The sequence below is a fragment of the Pseudophryne corroboree genome, chromosome 2 (genome assembly GCF_028390025.1).
Source record: "Pseudophryne corroboree isolate aPseCor3 chromosome 2, aPseCor3.hap2, whole genome shotgun sequence".
NCBI classification, from domain to species: domain Eukaryota; kingdom Metazoa; phylum Chordata; class Amphibia; order Anura; family Myobatrachidae; genus Pseudophryne; species Pseudophryne corroboree.
In genome coordinates, this window is record NC_086445.1 from 713,860,055 (window position 1) to 713,887,058 (window position 27,004).

Sequence of the window (27,004 nt, forward strand, 5' to 3'; positions counted from 1 at the left end):
TGTTCTTCAACACAGGGAATGGCTGTTGTTCCCAACGACGCAGATGTTGGAGGTGGGTATCAGAGTAGATACTGAAAGGTTGAGGTTCTGTGTTTTCCTGTGGAAAGAGGTCTGAGGATCCAGAGTCGGATCAGATTTGCAGTGTCATTCCATCAATATGTTCTGTTGATGAAGAAGATGGGTGCGGCCTGCGAGGCCTTTTCGGTGAGCAGGTCAAATGCCATAGTGGTTTTCACGGGACCAGTTGGAAATGTGGTCCGGATCTCACCTACACATGCACCGGAATATAATCCTAATGGCCAGGATATCGCTCCTGTGGTGTCTGCACAGTTCTCACCTCCTAGAGGGGCGAAGGTTCGGGATCCAGGATTAGATCCTGGTGTCCATGCATGCAGATCTCCGAGGCTGGGGAGCAGTCTTTGCACGGGAAGTATTTCCAGAAGAAAAGGTCAAGCTGGGAAGCTTGTCTGCAGTTAGCTTTCTTGAATTAAGAGCTATTTTCAATGAACATATTCTTCGTGATGTGCCCGTGTTAATTCTGTCGGACAACTTGACAGCAGTGGCGTAAGTAAGCCGCTAGGGCAGAACAAGGAGAAAAGCGGCAATGGCAGAAGCCGCAAAAGTTTTCCGCTGGGTGGAAAGACAGGTGAACGCTATATTAGCAGTCTTCGTTCCGGATGTAAACGATGGAGAAATAGATTTCCTCTGCAGACGCGATCTCCATCCAGGAGAAATGCAGTCATCATCGAGAAGTTTTCACAGAAGTGACAAGTCTTTGAGGAGAGCCTCAATTGGACATGTTGGCGTCTCGCCTGAACGAGAGACCTCAGGGATATTGTTCCAGGTCAAGGGACACTCAAACTATAGCAGTGGACGACCTCGTGACACCTTGGGTGTTTTCAGTCGGTCTATGTGTCCCCTCCGCTTTCACTCTTTCTGAAGGTGATAAATGTAAGGAGAACAAAGGTTCAGGCGATCCTCATTGTTCCGGTCTAGCCAAGGAGGGCTTGGTATCCAGTTCTTCTATATTTACTCATAGAAGATCCTTGGCCTCTTCCTCTACGTGAGGAACTGTTACAGCAAGATCCGGGCGTGTATCAAGACTTACCGCGGCTGCGTTTGACGGCGTGGAGGTTGAACGCCATATCCTAGCCCGAAAGGGTATTCCCAGTGAAGTCATTTCCACACTTCTTCAGGCTAGAAAAGAAGTAACGGCAAAGCCTTACCACTGTATTTGGCATAAATATTTGTCTTGGTGTGAATCCAAGAAGGCTCCTACGGAAGACTTTCAGCTGGGTCGTTCTTCTCCATTCTTTGCAAGAAGGTGTGGATGCAGGCCTAAAGTTAGGCTCCATTTCAGTGCAGTTTTGGCCTTATAAAATTTCTTTACAAAAAAAAAAAAAGAATTGGCCACCTTTCCGGAAGTTCAGACTTTCGTGAAAGGAGTACTGCACATCCAACCTCCATTTGTGCCCCCATTGGCACCGTGGAACCTTGACGTGGTGTTGCGTTTTCTTGTGTCACACTGATTGGAACTTTTGTGAAAGGTTGTGTTAAAATTTCTCTCTTGGAAAGTGGTCATGCTATTGGCTTTGGCGTCCGCAAGGCGTGTGTCGGAAGTAGCGGCTTTGTCTCACAAGAGCCCCTGTTTGATCTTCCATGTGGATAGAGCGGAATTGAGAACTCGGATAATAGTTCTGCCAAAAGTGGTTTCTGGGTTTCACAGAAACCAGCCTATTTTGATGCCTGTGGTTACTTAGGCATTAGCTGATTCAAAGTCTCTCGATGTAGTCAGGGCTTTGAATATTTAGGTCGCCAATTTGGCTCAGATTGGGGAAACAGAGGCTCTGTTTGTCCGGTATGCTCCCAGCATGATTGGGGCGCCTGCGTCTATGCAGTCTGTTACACGCTGGATCTGTGATACGATTCGGCGTGCTCGTTCTACGGCTGGATTGCCGTTACCGAAGTCGGTGGAGACCCATTCTACTAGGAAGATGGGCTCTTCTTGGGCGGATGCCCGAGGAGTCTCGGCGGTTCAACTTTGCTGAGCGCCTACTTGGTCGGGTTCAAACACTTTTGCTAAGCTCTACAAAGTTTGATACCCTCGCTGATGGAGACCTCATGTTTGCTCAATCGGTGCTGCAGAGTTGTCCGCACTCTCCCGCCCGGTCTGGAGCTTTGGTATAAACCCCATGGTCCTTATGGAGTTCCCAGCATCCTCTAGGACGTATGAGAAAATAGGATATTAATACCTACCAGTAAATCCTTTTCTCTTAGTCCGTAGAGGATGCTGGGCGCCCGTCCCAGTGCGTACTGTGTCTGCAGTTATTGGTTATGGTTACACTTTTGTGGTGTTTCTTTTCTGTCAGGCTGTTGCTGACGTTGTTCATGCCATGGCATGCAGTGTCTTATTATTGGTTGTGTTGACACACAGGTTGTGTTACATATTCTCTCAGCATGTGGCTGTGTATTTTTCACGCCGTTGGCTGGTGTTCTATTGAATGCCACGCTCTGCGGTATGTTCGAGGTGTGAGCTGGTATGACACTCACCGTGTTTAAACAATAAATTCTTTCCTCGAAATGTCCGTCTCCCTGGGCACAGTTCTCTAACTGGAGTCTGGAGGAGGGGCATAGAGGGAGGAGCCAGTTCACACCCATTCAAAGTCTTATAGTGTGCCCATGTCTCCTGCGGATCCCGTCTATACCCCATGGTCCTTACGGAGTCCCCAGCATCCTCTATGGACTAAGAGAAAAGGATTTACTGGTAGGTATTAAAATCCTATTTTCTAATTTACTATAAAACTTTCCAGAATCCTTATTTAGTGTTGCCCAGCAATAATTTGTTAAGATATCAGCACTATAAATAGAATGTATTATAATACTGTAACACATATATTTCAAAGTCTACATTATAGAAAGTAAAACTTTTTCTACTTGAAAATATATTCACTTCCGTGTGCTTGTAAAATTAAGGTTGCTCAGCCATTATCATAACAGTGGATTACTGCGAACAAAGCAATGTACGTCAGCATTCGTGTTTGATAAAGCTGGACAAGTTCTTGATTGTGTTAATGGTTAATTTGGATGCCAATGTCCCCATTTCGAATTATCCGAAGTTAAGACATTCAGAGACTTAGAAAGGATTAAGGGTTATTAAACTGTGATTGATACTAATGAAATGACCAAGATTAACCAGTAGGGAACTAGAAGGTGCTTAACTACTTACATAATATCACAGACTGAATTAGTTCCTTAAAAAACAAACCATGAAAAACATTTGTAATAAATAATAATACATTACAAATGAAAGCTGAAACATGATTGAATGTGGCTTGTGTCTTGTGAAAATGGCCCTGATCCTCCATACATGTGAAGTCACAATGTCACAAAGATGGGACTAGAACCTAGAAGTGTTTTTGCGTGTAAATATCTTAGTGCACAAATTAAAAACAGATAAATGTGACTAAATCTGAAAGTGGCAAAAATGACCTAAAAAGAGAGATGCTTGAATACTTGAAGCCTTGGGGAAAATTCTGCTGTACTGTATGACGGTATAAGTGGGTGCTGCACAAAAAAGTCCTGTTACTGGGAATGTCATTTATATTATATAACCAGAGATCAGTGAAATGATAGCTGTGGCAATTAAATTTTTGCAGAGCTTATGATTTCTATAATCTACAAGCTCTTAAAAAAGGGCTAGAACGACTATAGTGTCAGTTCATTCAGTTCTGTGGTCCTGGGTTCAATTCTGAGCCAAATAAAAATCATGTGGAACAATTCTGAATGGAAATGCAGATCTCTCTTTACTACAGAAAAGCCATTTATTCAGTGGAAAAATAATTGCCTAGCTAGACTGGCAACGTTTTCATATGTCACATAATCTCGCACAGACATTATGAATGGATCTCTGTTGTTTCTAAATGAAAAGACACTGGGCAAGAACGTGTAATATCACAAGTTCTTTCTACAGTAGCTCTGAGGTGCATTGTGCAATAAACAAACACTCCACACGTGTCCTTACAGCTCTTATCCTTCATTCTCACATATAGATATACTAGGTGTTTCATCGCAACCTACAGGCGCTCTTCACACTGTCGCAAGGATTTACACCCCCTTAACCCTTGCACGCCCTTGTGATGTGCTATATTTGTATTATGTGGAGTATTACCTCCAATCATAATTGTGTGAGTGGTTAAATATTGCACGGACAAAGGGCGTGCAATGGTTAAGGGGTCATAGCCCCTTGCAACAGTGTGAACAGCGCATGCAGGGCCTGATGAATCACCTAGTAGGTGCTGTGGTTGGGGGAGTGGTGGGTGCGGGGAAGACTCGGAATGGGGAGGGGTCTGGGGGTGCCGCAGGTGGGGGGGCTACTGCAGTGGTGCAGCGGGTGGAGGATGGGCGGGTGCATGGGTGCCGTGAGTGGGGTCCAGAGCCACTGCGGTTGTGGGGGTGCTGCGAGTGGGGGAGGGGCGGTGGTGCTGCAGGTGGGGCCTGGAGGTACTGCGCATGGGGGAGGGCTGGGTAATGCTTCTCCTGCTTCTCCTCCTGCAAGCAGCTAAGCTGTTGAGACTCCCACAGCAGCCAAGCAGCCAGTCACTATTGTTAGCGCCGGTGTCCCAATGCGCCGCGTTACAAGGAAGATGGTGCACTCAATAAACTACAGGTCCCAGCAGGCCTTAGGGCTGGAATGCTTTGGCGCTAAGGGCTGCTGGGAGGTGTAGTTTATTTAGTGCGTATACTTCCCTGTAATGCGGCGCGTTGGGACACCGGCGCTAACAATAGTGACTGGCTGGCAGAACTGACTGACTCGCTGAATCGGTGTAAAAGGTAAGAGTGCTGTGCAGTTTCAGCTTTTACATTGATTCAGTGTACAAACATTACCCTCCGCAATATCACCCACTCTATCCGTTACATTAGCCATCTCGGGGCTTCCAGGCCAGCAGCACAGGTGCTGTGTTGCGGAGTAAGGGCCTCTAGGGATCTGGGCGCGGCTGTGGCGGGGAGGCTTCAGGGCTCAGAGAGTATGCGGCGCAGGGAGGGCTATGAAAGCCTTCCGCTGCGCCGCTTTCATACACATCTATGCCATTGGCCACAGCAGCTTTTATTCCACCTGCGCCGCGGCTAGGGAGTGGGGATTGTTGATGCCGGAGGGGGCAGGCGGACTGGCTGCAGGACATAGGATGCTGCAGTAAAAGGATTTTCTCTTACGTCCTAGAGGATGCTGGGGACTCCGTAAGGACCATGGGGATAGACGGGCTCCGCAGGAGACATGGGCACTAAGAAAGAACTTTAGGTATGGGTGTGCACTGGCTCCTCCCTCTATGCCCCTCCTCCAGACCTCAGTTTATTACTGTGCCCAGAGGAGACTGGGTGCATTACAGGGAGCTCTCCTGAGTTTCCTGAAAATAAAGTATTTTCGGGCAGATGTATTAACCTGGAGAAGGCATAAGGAAGTGATAAACCAGTGATATGTGCAAGGTGATACACGCACCAGCCAATCAGCTCCTAACTGTTAATTTACATATTGGAGCTGATTGGCTGGTGTGTTTATCACCTGGCATTTCTCACTGGTTTATCACTTCCTTATCCTGTCTCCAGGTTAATACATCTGCCCCTTTGTTAGGTTTTTTATTTTCAGGGAGCCTGCTGGCAACAGACTCCCTGCAGCGAGGGACTGAGGAGAGAGAAACAGACCTACTTTAATTAGAGATGAGCGCCTGAAATTTTTCGGGTTTTGTGTTTTGGTTTTGGGTTCGGTTCCGCGGCCGTGTTTTGGGTTCGAACGCGTTTTGGCAAAACCTCACCGAATTATTTTTGTCGGATTCGGGTGTGTTTTGGATTCGGGTGTTTTTTTCAAAAAACCCTAAAAAACAGCTTAAATCATAGAATTTGGGGGTCATTTTGATCCCAAAGTATTATTAACCTCAAAAAACATAATTTACACTCATTTTCAGCCTATTCTGAACACATCACACCTCACAATATTATTTTTAGTCCTAAAATTTGCACCGAGGTCGCTGTGTGAGTAAGATAAGCGACCCTAGTGGCCGACACAAACACCGGGCCCATCTAGGAGTGGCACTGCAGTGTCACGCAGGATGTCCCTTCCAAAAAACCCTCCCCAAACAGCACATGACGCAAAGAAAAAAAGAGGCGCAATGAGGTAGCTGTGTGAGTAAGATTAGCGACCCTAGTGGCCGACACAAACACCGGGCCCATCTAGGAGTGGCACTGCAGTGTCACGCAGGATGTCCCTTCCAAAAAACCCTCCCCAAACAGCACATGACGCAAAGAAAAAAAGAGGCGCAATGAGGTAGCTGACTGTGTGAGAAAGATAAGCGACCCTAGTGGCCGACACAAACACCGGGCCCATCTAGGAGTGGCACTGCAGTGTCACGCAGGATGGCCCTTCCAAAAAACCCTCCCCAAACAGCACATGACGCAAAGAAAAAAAGAGGCGCAATGAGGTAGCTGACTGTGTGAGTAAGATTAGCGACCCTAGTGGCCGACACAAACACCGGGCCCATCTAGGAGTGGCACTGCAGTGTCACGCAGGATGTCCCTTCCAAAAAACCCTCCCCAATCAGCACATGATGCAAAGAAAAAGAAAAGAAAAAAGAGGTGCAAGATGGAATTATCCTTGGGCCCTCCCACCCACCCTTATGTTGTATAAACAAAACAGGACATGCACACTTTAACCAACCCATCATTTCAGTGACAGGGTCTGCCACACGACTGTGACTGATATGACGGGTTGGTTTGGACCCCCCCCAAAAAAGAAGCAATTAATCTCTCCTTGCACAAACTGGCTCTACAGAGGCAAGATGTCCACCTCATCTTCACCCTCCGATATATCACCGTGTACATCCCCCTCCTCACAGATTATCAATTCGTCCCCACTGGAATCCACCATCTCAGCTCCCTGTGTACTTTGTGGAGGCAATTGCTGCTGGTCAATGTCTCCGCGGAGGAATTGATTATAATTCATTTTAATGAACATCATCTTCTCCACATTTTCTGGATGTAACCTCGTACGCCGATTGCTGACAAGGTGAGCGGCGGCACTAAACACTCTTTCGGAGTACACACTTGTGGGAGGGCAACTTAGGTAGAATAAAGCCAGTTTGTGCAAGGGCCTCCAAATTGCCTCTTTTTCCTGCCAGTATAAGTACGGACTGTGTGACGTGCCTACTTGGATGCGGTCACTCATATAATCCTCCACCATTCTATCAATGTTGAGAGAATCATATGCAGTGACAGTAGACGACATGTCCGTAATCGTTGTCAGGTCCTTCAGTCCGGACCAGATGTCAGCATCAGCAGTCGCTCAAGACTGCCCTGCATCACCGCCAGCGGGTGGGCTCGGAATTCTGAGCCTTTTCCTCGCACCCCCAGTTGCGGGAGAATGTGAAGGAGGAGATGTTGACAGGTCGCGTTCCGCTTGACTTGACAATTTTGTCACCAGCAGGTCTTTCAACCCCAGCAGACCTGTGTCTGCCGGAAAGAGAGATCCAAGGTAGGCTTTAAATCTAGGATCGAGCACGGTGGCCAAAATGTAGTGCTCTGATTTCAACAGATTGACCACCCGTGAATCCTTGTTAAGCGAATTAAGGGCTGCATCCACAAGTCCCACATGCCTAGCGGAATCGCTCCGTGTTAGCTCCTTCTTCAATGCCTCCAGCTTCTTCTGCAAAAGCCTGATGAGGGGAATGACCTGACTCAGGCTGGCAGTGTCTGAACTGACTTCACGTGTGGCAAGTTCAAAGGGCATCAGAACCTTGCACAACGTTGAAATCATTCTCCACTGCACTTGAGACAGGTGCATTCCACCTACTATATCGTGCTCAATTGTATAGGCTTGAATGGCCTTTTGCTGCTCCTCCAACCTCTGAAGCATATAGAGGGTTGAATTCCACCTCGTTACCACTTCTTGCTTCAGATGATGGCAGGGCAGGTTCAGTAGTTTTTGGTGGTGCTCCAGTTTTCTGTACGTGGTGCCTGTACGCCGAAAGTGTCCCGCAATTCTTCTGGCCACCGACAGCATCTCTTGCACGCCCCTGTCGTTTTTTAAAAAATTCTGCACCACCAAATTCAAGGTATGTGCAAAACATGGGACGTGCTGGAATTGGCCCAGATTTAATGCACACACAATATTGCTGGCGTTGTCCGATGCCACAAATCCACAGGAGAGTCCAATTGGGGTAAGCCATTCCGCGATGATCTTCCTCAGTTGCCGTAAGAGGTTTTCAGCTGTGTGCGTATTCTGGAAAGCGGTGATACAAAGCGTAGCCTGCCTAGGAAAGAGTTGGCGTTTGCGAGATGCTGCTACTGGTGCCGCCGCTGCTGTTCTTGCGGCGGGAGTCCATACATCTACCCAGTGGGCTGTCACAGTCATATAGTCCTGACCCTGCCCTGCTCCACTTGTCCACATGTCCGTGGTTAAGTGGACATTGGGTACAGCTGCATTTTTTAGGACACTGGTGACTCTTTTTCTGAGGTCTGTGTACATTTTCGGTATCGCCTGCCTAGAGAAATGGAACCTAGATGGTATTTGGTACCGGGGACACAGTACCTCCAACAAGTCTCTAGTTGGCTCTGCAGTAATGATGGATACCGGAACCACGTTTCTCACCACCCAGGATGCCAAGGCCTCAGTTATCCGCTTTGCAGTAGGATGACTGCTGTGATATTTCATCTTCCTCGCAAAGGACTGTTGAACAGTCAATTGCTTACTGGAAGTAGTACAAGTGGGCTTACGACTTCCCCTCTGGGATGACCATCGACTCCCAGCGGCAACAACAGCAGCGCCAGCAGCAGTAGGCGTTACACGCAAGGATGCATCGGAGGAATCCCAGGCAGGAGAGGACTCGTCAGACTTGCCAGTGACATGGCCTGCAGGACTATTGGCATTCCTGGGGAAGGAGGAAATTGACACTGAGGGAGTTGGTGGGGTGGTTTGCGTGAGCTTGGTTACAAGAGGAAGGGATTTACTGGTCAGTGGACTGCTTCCGCTGTCACCCAAAGTTTTTGAACTTGTCACTGACTTATTATGAATGCGCTGCAGGTGACGTATAAGGGAGGATGTTCCGAGGTGGTTAACGTCCTTACCCCTACTTATTACAGCTTGACAAAGGGAACACACGGCTTGACACCTGTTGTCCGCATTTCTGGTGAAATACCTCCACACCGAAGAGCTGATTTTTTTGGTATTTTCACCTGGCATGTCAACGGCCATATTCCTCCCACGGACAACAGGTGTCTCCCCGGGTGCCTGACTTAAACAAACCACCTCACCATCAGAATCCTCCTGGTCAATTTCCTCCCCAGCGCCAGCAACACCCATATCCTCCTCATCCTGGTGTACTTCAACACTGACATCTTCAATCTGACTATCAGGAACTGGACTGCGGGTGCTCCTTCCAGCACTTGCAGGGGGCGTGCAAATGGTGGAAGGCGCATGCTCTTCACCTCCAGTGTTGGGAAGGTCAGGCATCGCAACCGACACAATTGGACTCTCCTTGTGGATTTGGGATTTCGAAGAACGCACAGTTCTTTGCGGTGCTTTTGCCAGCTTGAGTCTTTTCAGTTTTCTAGCGAGAGGCTGAGTGCTTCCATCCTCATGTGAAGCTGAACCACTAGCCATGAACATAGGCCAGGGCCTCAGCCGTTCCTTGCCACTCCGTGTGGTAAATGGCATATTGGCAAGTTTACGCTTCTCCTCCGACAATTTTATTTTAGGTTTTGGAGTCCTTTTTTTTCTGATATTTGGTGTTTTGGATTTGACATGCTCTGTACTATGACATTGGGCATCGGCCTTGGCAGACGACGTTGCTGGCATTTCATCGTCTCGGCCATGACTAGTGGCAGCAGCTTCAGCACGAGGTGGAAGTGGATCTTGATCTTTCCCTAATTTTGGAACCTCAACTTTTTTGTTCTCCATATTTTATAGGCAGAACTAAAAGGCACCTCAGGTAAACAATGGAGATGGATGGATTGGATACTAGTATTGGATACCTGCCGACTGCCGACACAGAGGTAGCCACAGCCGTGAACTACCGCACTGTACACTGGTTGATAAAGAGATAGTAGTATACTCGTAACAACTAGTATGACACTATGACGACGGTATAAAGAATGAAAAAAAAACCACGGTTAGGTGGTATATATTATAATAATAATACAATTATGGATGGACGGACTGCCTGCCGACTGCCGACACAGAGGTAGCCACAGCCGTGAACTACCGCACTGTACACTGGTTGATAAAGAGATAGTAGTATACTCGTAACAACTAGTATGACACTATGACGACGGTATAAAGAATGAAAAAAAAACCACGGTTAGGTGGTATATATTATAATAATAATACAATTATGGATGGACGGACTGCCTGCCGACTGCCGACACAGAGGTAGCCACAGCCGTGAACTACCGCACTGTACACTGGTTGATAAAGAGATAGTAGTATACTCGTAACAACTAGTATGACACTATGACGACGGTATAAAGAATGAAAAAAAAACCACGGTTAGGTGGTATATATTATAATAATAATACAATTATGGATGGACGGACTGCCTGCCGACTGCTGACACAGAGGTAGCCACAGCCGTGAACTACCGCACTGTACACTGGTTGATAAAGAGATAGTAGTATACTCGTAACAACTAGTATGACACTATGACGACGGTATAAAGAATGAAAAAAAAACCACGGTTAGGTGGTATATATTATAATAATAATACAATTATGGATGGACGGACTGCCTGCCGACTGCCGACACAGAGGTAGCCACAGCCGTGAACTACCGCACTGTACACTGGTTGATAAAGAGATAGTAGTATACTCGTAACAACTAGTATGACACTATGACGACGGTATAAAGAATGAAAAAAAAACCACGGTTAGGTGGTATATATTATAATAATAATACAATTATGGATGGACGGACTGCCTGCCGACTGCCGACACAGAGGTAGCCACAGCCGTGAACTACCGCACTGTACACTGGTTGATAAAGAGATAGTAGTATACTCGTAACAACTAGTATGACACTATGACGACGGTATAAAGAATGAAAAAAAAACCACGGTTAGGTGGTATATATTATAATAATAATACAATTATGGATGGACGGACTGCCTGCCGACTGCCGACACAGAGGTAGCCACAGCCGTGAACTACCGCACTGTACACTGGTTGATAAAGAGATAGTAGTATACTCGTAACAACTAGTATGACACTATGACGACGGTATAAAGAATGAAAAAAAAACCACGGTTAGGTGGTATATATTATAATAATAATACAATTATGGATGGACGGACTGCCTGCCGACTGCCGACACAGAGGTAGCCACAGCCGTGAACTACCGCACTGTACACTGGTTGATAAAGAGATAGTAGTATACTCGTAACAACTAGTATGACACTATGACGACGGTATAAAGAATGAAAAAAAAACCACGGTTAGGTGGTATATATTATAATAATAATACAATTATGGATGGACGGACTGCCTGCCGACTGCCGACACAGAGGTAGCCACAGCCGTGAACTACCGCACTGTACACTGGTTGATAAAGAGATAGTAGTATACTCGTAACAACTAGTATGACACTATGACGACGGTATAAAGAATGAAAAAAAAACCACGGTTAGGTGGTATATATTATAATAATAATACAATTATGGATGGACGGACTGCCTGCCGACTGCCGACACAGAGGTAGCCACAGCCGTGAACTACCGCACTGTACACTGGTTGATAAAGAGATAGTAGTATACTCGTAACAACTAGTATGACACTATGACGACGGTATAAAGAATGAAAAAAAAACCACGGTTAGGTGGTATATATTATAATAATAATACAATTATGGATGGACGGACTGCCTGCCGACTGCCGACACAGAGGTAGCCACAGCCGTGAACTACCGCACTGTACACTGGTTGATAAAGAGATAGTAGTATACTCGTAACAACTAGTATGACACTATGACGACGGTATAAAGAATGAAAAAAAAACCACGGTTAGGTGGTATATATTATAATAATAATACAATTATGGATGGACGGACTGCCTGCCGACTGCCGACACAGAGGTAGCCACAGCCGTGAACTACCGCACTGTACTGTGTCTGCTGCTAATATAGACTGGTTGATAAAGAGATAGTATACAATACATACAACAATATACTACTATACTGGTGGTCAGGCACTGGTCACCACTAGTCACACTGGCAGTGGCACTCCTGCAGCAAAAGTGTGCACTGTTTAATTTTAAATTAATATAATATTATGTACTCCTGGGGGCTCCTGCTATAACAACCTGCAGTGCTCCCCAGTCTCCCCCACAATTATTATAAGCTTTGCCTTTTATACATTGATGTGCAGCACACTGGGCTGAGCTGAGTGCACACAGACTGAGTCACACTGTGTGACTGGCTGCTGCTGTGTATCGTTTTTTTTCAGGCAGAGAACGGATATAGCAGAGAACGGATATATTAAAATAAATAAAAGTTAACTAACAACAACTGCACTGGTCACTGTGGTAAACTCTGTCTGACTCTGCACAATCTCTCTCTCTCTTCTAATCTAATTTCTAATGGAGAGGACGCCAGCCACGTCCTCTCCCTATCAATCTCAATGCACGTGTGAAAATGGCGGCGACGCACGGCTCCTTATATAGAATCCGAGTCTCGCGAGAATCCGACAGCGTCATGATGACGTTCGGGCGCGCTCGGGTTAACCGAGCAAGGCGGGAGGATCCGAGTCTGCTCGGACCCGTGAAAAAAACATGAAGTTCGTGCGGGTTCGGTTTCAGAGAAACCGAACCCGCTCATCTCTAACTTTAATGTCAGGCTCTGTTTCTTAGGCTACTGGACACCATTAGCTCCAGAGGGAACGGAACGCAGGTCTCATCCCGCAGTTCGTTTCAGAGCCGCGCCGCCGTCCTCCTCGCAGAGCCGGAAGATAGAAGCCGGGTGAGTATGTGAAGAAAGAAGACTTCAGAGGCGGCAGAAGACTTCAGATCTTCACTGAGGTAACGCACAGCAGTAATGCTGTGCGCCATTGCTCCCACACAGCACACACACACGGCAGTCACTGTAAGGGTGCAGGGCGCAGGGGGGGCGCCCTGGGCAGCAATAAGGACCTTCAAATCTGGCAATAAGCATATATACAGGCTGGGCACTGTTTATAAAAGAGAATCCCCGCCAGTTTTTTAATTTTTCAGCGGGACCGAAGCCCGCCGCTGAGGGGGCGGAGCTTGTTCCTCAGCACTCACCAGCGCCATTTTCTCCACAGCACACCGCTGAGAGGAAGCTCCCCGGACTCTCCCCTGCTTACCACGGTGAAAGAGGTTTTTAAAAAGGGGGGGCACATAATTTGGCGCAAATAGATAATTACAGCGCTACCTGGGTAAACATATAGTGTGTTTTTTCCTGGGGCATTAGCGCTGGGTGTGTGCTGGCATACTCTCTCTCTGTCTCTCCAAAGGGCCTTGTGGGGGAACTGTCTTCAGATAAGAGGTTTCCCTGAGTGTGTGGTGTGTCGGTACGCGTGTGTCGGCATGTCTGAGGTAGAAGGCTTTCCTAGCGAGGAGGTGGAGCAAATGAATGTGGTGTCTCTGTCGGCAACACCGACACCTGACTGGGTGGATATATGGAATGTCTTAAGTGCTAATGTGAAATTATTGCACAAAAGGTTGGACAAAGCTGAGTCCAGGAATTATGCAGAGAGTCAGGCCCTGCCTGCCCCTATGTCGCAGGGACCCTCGGGGTCTCAAAAGTGCCCACTATCCCATATAGTAGACACTAATACCAACACGGATTCTGACTCCAGTGTCAAATACGATGATGCAAAGTTACAGCCAAAATTGGCTAAAAGTATTCAATATATGATTATTGCAATAAAGGGTGTTTTGCATATCACAGAGGAACCCCCTGTCCCTGACACGAGGGTACACATGTATGAGGAAAAGAAACCTGAGGTAACCTTTACCCCTTCTCATGAGCTGAACGAGTTATTTGAAAAGGCATGGGAATCTCCAGACAAGAAACTGCAGATTCCCAAAAGGATTCTTATGGCGTATCCTTTCCCAGCTAAGGACAGGATACGGTGGGAATCCTCCCCAAGGGTGGACAAAGCGTTGACACGCTTATCCAAAAAGGTAGCACTGCCATCCCAAGATACGGCTACCCTCAGGGATCCTGCTGATCGCAAGCAGGAGGCTACCTTAAAGTCCATTTACACACACTCTGGTACCTTACTCAGACCGGCGATAGCGTCGGCTTGGGTTTGTAGCGCTGTAGCAGCGTGGACAGATACTTTATCGGAGGAATTGGATACCCTGGATAAGGATACCATTTTATTGACCCTGGGTCATATTAAAGATGCTGTCTTATATATGAGGGATGCTCAAAGAGACATTGGCCTACTGGGTTCTAGAGTCAACGCTATGTCGATTTCTGCTAGACGAGTACTATGGACCCGGCAATGGACAGGTGATGCCGACTCAAAGAGGCATATGGAGGTTTTACCTTACAAGGGTGAGGAATTGTTTGGGGAAGGTCTCTCGAACCTGGTCTCCACAGCTACGGCAGGTAAATCAAATTTGTTGCCTTATATTCCCTCACAGCCTAAGAAAGCGCCACATTATCAAATGCAGTCCTTTCGGTCAAATAAAAACAAAAGAGTACGAGGATCGTCCTTTCTTGCCAGAGGTAAGGGCAGAGGAAAAAAGCTGCCAACCACAGCTAGTTCCCAGGAGCAGAAGTCCTCCCCGGCCTTTACAAAATCCACTGCATGACGCTGGGGCTCCGCTGAGGGAGTCCGCCCAAGTGGGGGCACGTCTTCGACTTTTCAGCCACATCTGGGTTCACTCACAGGTGGATCCCTGGGCAATAGAAATTGTTTCCCAGGGTTACAAGCTGGAATTCGAAGAGGTGCCTCCTCGCCGGTTTTTCAAATCGTCCCTACCAGCTTCTCCCCCAGAAAGGGAGATAGTTTTAAATGCAATTCACAAATTGTGTCATCAACAGGTGGTGGTCAAAGTTCCCCTGCTTCAACAAGGGAGGGGGTATTACTCAACCCTATTTGTAGTCCCGAAACCGGACAGTTCGGTCAGACCCATTTTAAATTTTAAATCCTTGAACTTTACTTGAAAAGGTTCAAGTTCAAGATGGATTCGCTCAGAGCGGTCATCGCCAGCCTAGAAGGGGGGGATTTTATGGTATCCCTGGACATAAAGGATGCATACCTTCATGTTCCCATATATCCACCTCATCAGGCGTACCTGAGATTTGCGGTACAGGATTGTCATTACCAAATTCAGACGTTGCCGTTTGGACTTTCCACGGCCCCGAGGATTTTCACCAAGGTAATGGCGGAAATTATGGTGCTCCTGCGCAAGCAGGGTGCCACAATTATCCCGTACTTGGACGATCTCCTCATAAAAGCGAGATCACGAGAGCAGTTGTTGAACAGCGTGTCACTTTCACTGAAGGTGTTACAACAACACGGCTGGATTCTCAATATCCCGAAGTCACAGTTACTACGACTCGTTTGACCTTCTTAGGCATGATTCTGGATACGGACCAGAAAAGGGTTTATCTTCCGATAGAAAAGGCCCAGGAACTCATGACTCTGGTCAGGGACCTATTGAAGCCAAAAGAGGTGTCAGTGCATCACTGCACTCGAGTCCTGGGAAAGATGGTGGCATCTTACGAGGCCATTCCCTTCGGCAGGTTCCATGCGAGGACCTTCCAATGGGACCTACTGCACAAGTGGTCCGGGTCACATCTACAGATTCATCAGTTGATCACCCTGTCCCCCAGGGCAAGGGTGTCTCTCCTGTGGTGGCTACAGAGTGCTCACCTTCTAGAGGGTCGCAGGTTCGCCATTCAGGACTGGATTCTGGTAACCACGGACGCGAGCCTCCAAGGTTGGGGAGCAGTCACACAGGAAAGAAACTTCCAAGGTCTTTGGTCATGCCAGGAGACTTGTCTTCACATCAACGTCCTGGAGCTGAGGGCCATATACAACGCCCTTCATCAAGCGGAGACTTGGCTTCGCGACCCACCGGTTCTGATTCAGTCAGACAACATCACCGTAGTGGCTTATGTAAACTGCCAAGGCAGCACAAGGAACAGAGTGGCAATGGCGGAAGCCACCAGGATTCTTCGCTGGGCGGAAAATCATGTAAGCGCACTGTCAGCAGTGTTCATTCCGGGAGTGGACAACTGGGAAGCAGACTTCCTCAGCAGACACGATCTACATCCAGGAGAGTGGGGACTTCATCAGGAAGTCTTCGCACAGATTGCAAGTCAGTGGGGACTGCCCCACATAGACATGATGGCGTCCCGCCTCAACAAAAAACTACAGAGGTATTGCGACAGGTCAAGAGACCCTCAGGCGGTGGCAGTGGACGCCCTCGTGACACCGTGGGTGTTCCAGTCGGTCTATGTGTTTCCTCCTCTTCCTCTCATCCCCAAGGTGTTGAGAATAATAAGAATAAGAGGAGTACAGACAATTCTCATTGTTCCGGATTGGCCACAAAGGGACTGGTATCCGGATCTGCAGGAAATGCTCACAGAAGATCCGTAGCCTCTTCCTCTAAGACAGGACCTGTTACAACAGGGGCCCTGTCTGTTCCAAGACTTACCGCGGCTGCGTTTGACGGCATGGCGGTTGAACGGCGGATCCTAGCGGAAAAGGGCATTCCAGATGAGGTCATTCCTACTCTGATAAAGGCTAGGAAGGACATGACAGCTAAACATTATCACCGTACATGGTGGAAGTATGTTTCTGGGTGTGAGGCCAGGAATGCTCCTACGGAAGAATTCCATCTAGGCCGTTTCCTTCACTTCCTACAGATTGGAGTGAATTTGGGCCTAAAATTAGGCTCCATTAGGGTTCAGATTTCTGCCCTATCCATTTTCTTTCAGAAGAAATTGGCTTCTCTCCCAGAAGTACAGACTTTTGTGAAGGGAGTGCTGCATATTCAGCCTCCTTTTGTACCTCCAGTGGCACCTTGGGACCTGAATGTGGTGTTGAGTTTCCTTAAGTCACACTGGTTTGAACCCCTTAAAACGGTGGAATTAAAATATCTCACTTGGAAAGTGGTCATGTTGTTAGCCTTGGCTTCGGCTAGGCGAGTGTCGGAGTTGGCGGCTTTGTCTCATAAAAGCCCCTATTTAGTTTTCCATATGGATAGAGCGGAATTGCGGACCCGTCCTCAATTCTTGCCAAAGGTGGTTTCGTCTTTTCATATGAACCAACCTATTGTGGTGCCTGTGGCTACGTGAGACTTGGAGGATTCCGAGTCCCCTTGATGTGGTCAGGGCTATGAAAATTTACGTGGCCAGAACGGCTAGGGTTAGGAAAACAGAAGCACTGTTTATCCTGTATGCAGCCAACAAGGTTGGTGCTCCTGCTTCCAAGCAGACTATTGCTCGCTGGATCTGTAACACGATTCAGCAGGCTCATTCTACGGCTGGATTGCCATTACCAAAATCAATAAAGGCCCATTCCACCAGGAAAGTGGGCTCTTCTTGGGCGGCTACCCGAGGGTTCTCGGCATTACAGCTGTGCCGTGCTGCTACTTGGTCGGGTTCAAACACTTTTGCTAAATTCTACAAGTTTGATACCCTGGCTGAGGAGGACCTCATGTTTGCTCAATTGGTGCTGCAGAGTCATCCGCACGCTCCCACCCGTTTGGGAGCTTTGGTATAATCCCCATGGTCCTTACGGAGTCCCCAGCATCCTCTAGGACGTAAGAGAAAATAAGATTTTAAACCTACCGGTAAATCTTTTTCTCCTAGTCCGTAGAGGATGCTGGGCGCCCCTCCCAAGTGCGGACTATTTCTGCAAGACTTGTATATAGTTTTTGCTTACATAAGGATTATGTTACAGTGTTCCTCAGTCTCGGACTGATGCTGTGTTGTTTCATACTGTTAACTGGTTCGTATATCCCAAGTTATATGGTGTGGATGGTGTGGGCTGGTATGAATCTTGCCCTTAGATTAACTAAAATCCTTTCCTCGTACTGTCCATCTCCTCTGGGCACAGTTTCTCTAACTGAGGTCTGGAGGAGGGGCATAGAGGGAGGAGCCAGTGCACACCCATACTAAGTTCTTTCTTAGTGCCCATGTCTCCTGCGGAGCCCGTCTATCCCCATGGTCCTTTCGGAGTCCCCAGCCTCCTCTACGGACTAGGAGAAAAAGATTTACTGGTAGGTTTAAAATCTTATTTTTTTCCCCCTGTCTACAGCACAGAGACTTTCTGCAGATGCAGTGGCATACCCTCCAACTATACCTTTTTGGCAAGTACAGTACCTTTTTTTTCTGCTCTGTACTGATTTTTGGCTCTCCAAACTTCCATTGAAAGTATAGGAAAAGGAGCGTGGCCACGCCACTGTACCCGTGACCACGCCCCCCTTTTTTAATTTGTAGCGATTTTTTATGTGTAAATTGTTGGAGGGTATGATGCTGCAGATGCAGTGGGCCTATTTTGGGGTGTGGACCTGGAGCTGCAGCTCCATAATCCCCATTGTTAGTCCTTCTCTGGGAACACACAGCAGCCAAAGGGCAGAGCCTCCCATTGGATGTAACCTGTGTGGTAGGGCGTTTCTCACCCAATCAGCTGTGGACTGGGTGTGATAGACCTGCTGCTAACCCAATGAGAGCTCCTAGCCACGCCCAGTGTTATACACACAGGCACAGAGTCACAGATCTGGGCTATTATATAGGAGATACTCTGTTGTCCGATTTGTAGCTAAAGTTCTTTATATAATTAAATACCTAAGAAATTATGTGAATAACATTGAAACATATAAACCTCCTTAGTATCCACACCGATTGCAGCTAAGGGCCTGCATGGTGTATTGCTAAAATGAGGGAAGAGCAGTCCTGTCTTTAGTACCTTCAATATACAGTATATCTATGTGTGTGTGTGTGTGTGTGTGTGTGTGTGTGTGTGTGTGTGTGTGTGTGTGTGTGTGTGTGTGTGTGTGTGTCTACTGTATGTGTATACTTATCTGTTACCCTACAAACACCTTCTCATCCCATGCCTTCTGCGGTATCTGGACAGAGGATCAACAGTGTCTAGATAAACAGTTAGTAGGCTGACACCAGAAGGTCAACAGTACGGATGGTGTAATGGTTAGCATTACTGCCTCACAGCACTGAGGTCATGGGTTCAGTTCCCACCATGGCACTAACTGTGCAGAGTTTGTATATTCTCCCCGTACTTGCGTGAGTTTCCTCCGGGTACTCGGTTTCCTCCCACAATCCAAAAATATACTGATAGGTTACTTGGCTTCCAACTAAAATTAACCTAGTGCAAATGTGTCTGTGTGTACATGTGATAGGGAATATAGATTGTAAGCTTCACTGGGGCAGGGACTGATGTGAATGGCCAAATATTCTATGTAAAGTGCTGCGGAATATGTGTGCGTCATATAAATAACTGGTAATAAATAATGAACATGCAAAATGTAGGAAATGTCAACACGGTTACTCGGTCGACAGTTAATAGGTAGACAGTGACTAAAGTTGACAGGGTTAAAAAGTTGTCACAGTCAAAATTATGCCATACAAAAGTTTGACATATGGCTTTTCACGATTTGTAGGGCTAGGTTTAGGGTTAGGCACCTGGCAGAAGGCTCGGGTTAGGCTACGGGAGGGGAGATTAGGGTTAAACACTATATGGAGGGTTATGGTTGGTCTACGGGAGGGGAATTTAGGGTTAGGCACTAGGGGGATGGTCAAGGTTAGTCTAAAAATAACAAAAACATCATGAAAGTCAGTAGGTCAACCTATCAATCTACTGACTCTGTCTACCTATTGCATGTTGACATTTTGGTGTCGACCTACTGACTCTGTATCTAGACACTGCCTATCCTTCAATCCACACTCACCTTCCATAGTTTTGTGATTAAAAATAAAAAAGTTTCATCTGTAAATAAATATTACTGTTTATGTTGCATACAGGAACCATGTACCTTTCCTTGGTTTTCTGTCATTTATTTCAAATAAAATAATGACAATAATACAGTATATTGCTAAGTAAATAATACATTATCTATATAACTGATAATTGATGTAATCATCTTGTGCTTAGTACCTGTCACTAGCATTCAGAGACTTGTGTATTATAAGGGATTGTATGACTATTTTATGTTCACATAACTTCTAACACAAACCTCCCAATTGACCTGATTTTGGTGGGACAGTCCCGCTTTCTAGGGACTTTTCTGCTGTCCCATTCATGGGCCGCAGTTTCCCACCTGGGGGTGACGGCGGGAGTTAGAGTTGGGCAGTATTTGTATTCAATTATTTTATTTAATTACAGTTATTTATAGTACAGCAGACACATTCTGTAGCACTTTACATTATTAGCAGTTTCTTATATAGCGCATCAAATTCCGTTGCGCTTTACAATTAGAACAGCAGTTATAAAACAAAACTGGGCAAAAACAGACAGACATAGAGGTAGGAAGGCCCTGCTCGCAAGCTTACAATCTATAGCAATCTATATTTACAGATAATATTTACTCCTTCACATCAGTCATTCCTATTCAACTCACCCATTATATCTCCAGTTTTGAAGTGAGTCAAGGTAGAGTAACTTTCAGCCAATCAATGCACCAGAATTCTCACAGCAGCACAATGAACTCCAAGAGATGAGTGAGCTGATCATGTGGGGACATCCGTGAAGCATCTGCTCAAGTGGTTATCAGGGCCGGTTCTAGACTTTGTGGCGCCCAGGGTGAAAGTTTCCTTTGGTGCCGACCCCAATCCCCCCCCCCCTCCGAGACAGCGAAATGGGGGGGTGGCTTCATTGGAAAGGGGCGTGGTCAGTTTTGCTCCCTGTAGTTTTGCCCCCTGTAGCATTGTGCACCCTGTAGAGCTGCGCCCACAGTAGCTGTTGTGCCCCCTGCAGCTGTTGTGCCCCCTGCAGCTGTGCCCCAGTAACTGTTATGCCCCCTGCAGCTGTTGTGCCACCTGCAGCTGTGCCCCCAGTAGCTGTTATGCCCCCTGCAGCTGTGCCCCCAGTAGCTGTTATGCCCCCTGCAGCTGTGCCCCCATTAGTTGTTTCCCCAGTAGTTGTGCCCCCTGCAGCTGTGCCCCCATTAGTTGTGGCCCCAGTAGTTGTGCCCCCTGCATCTGTGCCCCCATTAGTTGTGGCCCCAGTAGTTGTGTCCCCCTTAGTGTTCCCCTGCAGCTGTGCCCCCATTAGTTGTGGCCCCAGTAGTTGTGCCCCCTTAGTGTGCCCCCTGCAGCTGTGCCCCCATTAGTTGTGGCCCCAGTAGTTGTGCCCCCATTAGTTGTGGCCCCAGTAGGTGTGCCCCCTGCAGCTGTGCCCCCATTAGTTGTGCCCACAAGTAGCTGTGCACCTAGTAATAAAAATAAAAAATACATACCAGCCCCGTTCCTGTTCCCGACCACTGCACTCTGTCTCCGCCGCCGGCGCCGCTCCTCTGATCTATGGGAGAGACGTCATGACGTCTCTTCCATAGCGCCGCACAGAAAGCTCCTTTCCGCGAAGGGAAACTAGACACTACCTCACTGCACATCTAGATTCCCTACGCAGAGAGGATCTTTTCAAAACCACCGCAGCCGCCATCCTAGTTAATAGCGGCTTTTGCCACGGCGGCAGCGCCCCCGGGACAGCGGCGCCCCGGGCAAAAGTACTGCTTGCCCGTGGCAAGAGCCGCTACTGGTGATTATGTTACTGAGGACAAGGATTTGTGTGGTAGGGACAGTTTTATGTGTGACAATGGAAATGAAGGAAAGTATAAAGCTGCAGACTGACAGAAGGAGTAGAGTCCACAATAGCACAAAGTAGTTATGTGAAGGTCTTGTCAAGTTGATGTGTAAAGGTTGTGTTGTAAGTTGCGCTGCTATAGGATATTAAGTTCATGCACCTAACTTGCTCTTCACTTCCTGCAGTGGGGCCTTCTCAGAGGTATTCCTAGTGAAGCACCGATCAACTGGACAAAACTTTGCTCTGAAGTGTATCAAAAAAGTCAACAGTTCAAGAGATCGAAGTTTGGAGAATGAAATTGCAGTGCTAAAAAAGTATGGCTTTCCTCTATGCATATTTCTGTAGCATACTCATTTTAGCTTGAAAATGTATTCTGATAAATGTACTATCCAAAAAATGTCTGTTAATGTCAGTGCCGTAACTAGACATTTTAGCGCCCCCCACATTACATATGCAAATATATATAGGGGGCGTGGCTACATGTGAAAGGGGCGTGGCCACAGAGCTCCCTTTGACACATTACGGCAGGCAGAGCCCCCTTTTACACCTAACAAAAGGTAGAGTCACCTTTTACACATTACAGCAGTCAGAGTCCCGTTTTTACACATTAGGCAGGCAGTCGCCCTTTTTTACACATTACAGAAGCAGAGTCCCCTTTTTTACACATTAGGCAGGCAGTCGCCCTTTTTTACACATTACAGAAGCAGAGTCCCCTTTTTTACACATTAGGCAGGCAGTCGCCCTTTTTTACACATTACAGAAGCAGAGTCCCCCTTTTTACACATTAGGCAGGCAGTCGCCCTTTTTTACACATTACAGAAGCAGAGTCCCCCTTTTTATACATTAGGCAGGCAGTCCCCCTTTTTTACACATTACAGAAGCAGAGTCCCCCTTTTTACACATTTGGCAGGGTTAGAGCAGGTGAGAGGAATGTGTGGGGAGAGTGAGGGTTAGAGCAGATGAGGACCACGCTGGGGGAGGGCTAGGGTTAGAGCAGGTGAGAGGAACGCGGGGGGAGGATTAGGGAGAGAGCGAGTGAGAGGAACGCGGAGGGAGGATTAGGGAGAGAGCGAGTGAGAGGAACACGGGGGGAGGATTAGGGAGAGAGCGAGTGAGAGGAACACGGGGGGAGGATTAGGGAGAGAGCAGGTGAGAGGAACGTGGGGGGAGGATTAGGGAGAGAGCGAGTGAGAGGAACACGGGGGGAGGATTAGGGAGAGAGTGAGTGAGAGGAACACGGGGGGAGGATTAGGGAGAGAGCAGGTGAGAGGAACACGGGGGGAGGATTAGGGAGAGAGTGAGTGAGAGGAACACGGGGGGAGGATTAGGGAGAGAGCAGGTGAGAGGAACGTGGGGGGAGGATTAGGGAGAGAGCGAGTGAGAGGAACACGAGGGGGAGGATTAGGGAGAGAGTGAGTGAGAGGAACACGGGGGGAGGATTAGGGAGAGAGCAGGTGAGAGGAACGTGGGGGGAGGATTAGGGAGAGAGCGAGTTAGAGGAACACGGGGGGAGCGAGTGAGAGGAACGCGGGGGGAGGTTTAGGGGGTAAGAGGAACACAGGGGGAGGTTTAGGGGAGAGAGGAACGCAGGGGGAGGTTTAGGGGGAGAGAGGAACGCAGGGGGAGGTTTAGAGAGTGAGTGAGAGGAACTCGGGGGGGGGGGGGGGGAGGGCTTGGGATAGAGGTGAGAGCTATGAAGGGAGCAGGTGAGAGGCACCCCGGCGGGTGGAAGGGGGGCTTTAATAAGTCCCTAACCTGTGGAGGTGGTGTGCCCTGGTGTAAATCCGACTCCTGGATGGATGAATCCAGCGCTGACAGGCGCTGGTGTAGGGTCCCTGCTCCATGTCTTCCCCGGCTCTTCTGCTGCTGCAGCTCCCTGTATGAGGTGCCGAACGCTGGCTGGGCTGGCTAAGAGGAAGATGATTCCTGGCTGCCCTGGGCGCTCATGATGATGTCACGGCCGGCATTGAGTAGCGCAACTGAGGGGAGAAGGGATTGCTGAAGAGCATGTTCAGCGCTTCAGCCTCCTCCCCTCAATATCAGCTGCTGCCGGGTGACGCCTCCAGTTCTCCACAGTAGCAAGCAACGCTGGTGAGCGGAGCAGCGGCGGCGCAGTCGGAGGAGGGGGGGGGCGGCGGGCGATCACCCATCAAACTAGCAGTTCTCTCCACCCGGCGGATGCATGTGGAGTTTTTCCGCCTCACAGCGCATTGCGCTGGGTGCAATGCCCCTCTCGCACATGGCTAGTTACGGTACTGGTTAATGTTAAAAGTTTGATCATTCTAAGCCAAGTTAACCTAAAAGACTCTGAGACTGTCTGATGCAGAGTGAGTACTATGCCAGTTTGCGCATTTTCTGAGATTTCTTTCTGCTAATGCTCAGACAGCAAATACATGGCCCAGTGATCTCACTGATCAGCTAACCATTCTTTCTTCAGCCATCATACTTTCTTGTTTAAATGATAAAGCTGGACTTATGTATAGTATCTTTATATAGAGTGCTAAGGTGTTACGGTTATTGATCAAGCATTTGGGACAGGAGCTGGAACAAGCAGCTATAAATTTATACATATTATCTCTAGTTGTGTATTACAAGACAAATAAAGGCCTAGAACTGATATTCCCCCATGTGCATTACCCTATTCATTTCTACCTTTACTGAGATAAAATGCTTTGTACTGTTCTCCTCAGGATTAAACACGATAACATTGTGACACTTGAAGATGTCTACGAGAGCTCTTCACACTTCTACCTCGTCATGCAGCTGTAAGTAGCATGCTGACATGTACTGAGGAATGATTGTTCCATTTTACAGAACTTACTTTTACTGCATTAGAAAAGATTGTGTACAAGGGAAGCTATCATTTAGACTTTACTATATTATTTTAGACATTGCAATTGACTATCCGTCATATAAATGAAAGCAGAACATTTTAGGTGCTTATTGAAATTATCCTGAATCACAGCTTAAGTGTTCTATTCTTAGTTTAGTTGCCAAAAATGATTGTGTGCAGGAAGTGGGGGTGCTTTAAAATTGAAGTTTGCTACTTCTAGAAAGAAACCTTCAATTGTCTTTCAAAAAATAGAAAATTTTAATTTGTTTTGGAAATCAGATCTAAAACTGGGGGGGGTTTAACCCTTTCGCTCAGTGGTGGATTAACAAAGGAAGGGGCCAGTATACAGACTCCGGATGGGCCCCTTTCTCTCTGTGGCGCAGTAGACTCTGACATTATGCTAAAGTCTACTGTCCATGAGCAGGTCTCTGGAAATATGGTGTCCGTCATGTTCTGGCAAATAATACCTACTGCGCATGTGTGGCAGCCATTTTCCCAGTGATTTTTGCTGTGGCTGCAGCATCGGCCGGGACTCCAGAAATATAAGTAACTAAACATGGGTGCAGTGTGTGCAGTATGGGCACCCTTCTTTTTCAAGCTGTGTCTTCGAAACATGTCATGAGAAGGAGAACCTGGGAAATTGTTTGGACTCCTGGCCACTGTATGTTGTTACTTGGAGTCTCCTGGTTTTCCACATTACCAGTGTCTTTATGTCTACTTTGTACATGTAGACCACTCCATCTGGAAGAAGTACAATTCAATCCTGTTTTAAATATAATTTTATGGCTGGATTTAAATGTATAAGAGGTCGGCAGCCACTAGATGGCGCCCAACGGTGTTATTCAAAGGTAGCTCCATTTGGACATGATCAGCTGCCGGCATCTACATTTCAGCTCGCACCCGGAGGGGGTGGCGAGCTGAAATGTGTGAAAAGTGATACTTTGGGGGCCCAAACGGCACTTATCCCAATTGCACCCATTCGTTTAGTCGGGTTTAGCCGCTTTATGCGGGCAAACCTGTCACTAATGGACGCAATTAGCATCTCCCGTCACTGTAGACAGGAGATCGGGGTGATAACAATTGCATTCCCTCCTATGTGTCTTCAGATGTGTTTTTGGAACTATTGGAGTTGTTGTTGTTTTTTTATCCCATTTTATATATTTACCAGAGGATACATGTGGTGGAGGCAAGGTAGAAAAGTTAAAGGACCTGACCCACTCCCCTCATGCTGGTGTGTCTACCTAATATGAAAAAAAACACAACATCCAAATACAATACCTTGGGCGTTGTGTGATCCATAGAAAGGAATTCCACCATTGAGAACTTTATTGTTAAACATTTTTATATATAAAGAACATTAGAGTACTGGTATTATAGTACTGACACATCTATTTATCCTGAATTGTAAATTATATTTGTTAAGCGCTGGACTGAACCTATACTACATTATTTTCCATAGGTGGGTGTTACCAGCATAGATTCATTGTGACGTAGAAGTGGTTGCTAGTGGAAAAATCTTGAGATTACAAAATGCTTTTCTGTTACGTTTGTAGTTTATGAAAGTGTTGTGTTATTAAAGCAGCTAATGTAATATAGCTATAACATAATCTGTCTGTACAACTGTATACTGTAGGGTGTCTGGAGGAGAACTCTTTGATCGTATATTAGAACGTGGAGTATACACTGAGAAAGATGCCAGTAACGTAATACTTCAGGTTCTATCAGCTGTCAAATATCTTCATGACAATGGAATTGTCCACAGGGATTTAAAGGTAAAGCGATGTAATAATAATCATTAAAGTCACCAGTCTACATACAATTCAATTATTTCCTCTGCTATAGGCTTTGCTATTGAACAATGATATATCCCTGCAGTATAAACTTGGATATTATGAGTTAAAGAGGGAAATGGCTGGTAGACATACCTAAATTGGTTTCCCAGGTGCCCAAAACACTCTGTACAGTATAACTGTCCCCACCACCAATACCATCAACACCTCCATGGTAAATATGGTTTTCTCCAAATACCAACTTACTTGAAGTGAAGGCCTCCTAACTCTATATAGGAGGGCAGTTTATATTAAGGCTAGACTGTCCAAAATAAGATATCCTATTTAAATGAAGAAGTTGCCATTTTGTCAAGCTACATATTATTACAAAGTTGCTGTCAGTCCATAATATGCTGCAGTAATACAAACACAGTCCAAGCAGTGTTCATTTCAAATCACAATTAAGATTTTTATTTATTACCTGTATGTCTCATACATAGACTTTGCAATACAGTAGTTCTAGGTTTATTACCTATGAGTTATAGAGATACATACATCAAAGAATATAAGAAAAACACCAAATGAGTTGGTATATCAATCGTCTACATCTTTATGGATTCAAAGTATCA

General features: G+C 46.8%; 1 protein-coding gene across 5 annotated transcripts in view; it reads left to right on the plus strand.

Moving 5' to 3' along the window:
- CAMK1G (calcium/calmodulin dependent protein kinase IG) overlaps positions 1-27,004 on the plus strand; it is a 439,226-nt gene that overhangs the window by 396,911 nt on the left and 15,311 nt on the right. For all 5 annotated transcript variants that reach the window (XM_063955332.1, XM_063955333.1, XM_063955331.1 and 2 more), the window contains 3 exons: positions 21,959-22,087; positions 24,464-24,538; positions 26,240-26,378. In XM_063955332.1, coding sequence (XP_063811402.1) covers positions 21,959-22,087; positions 24,464-24,538; positions 26,240-26,378 — 343 coding nt within the window. The remainder of the gene's footprint in view (positions 1-21,958; positions 22,088-24,463; positions 24,539-26,239; positions 26,379-27,004) is intronic.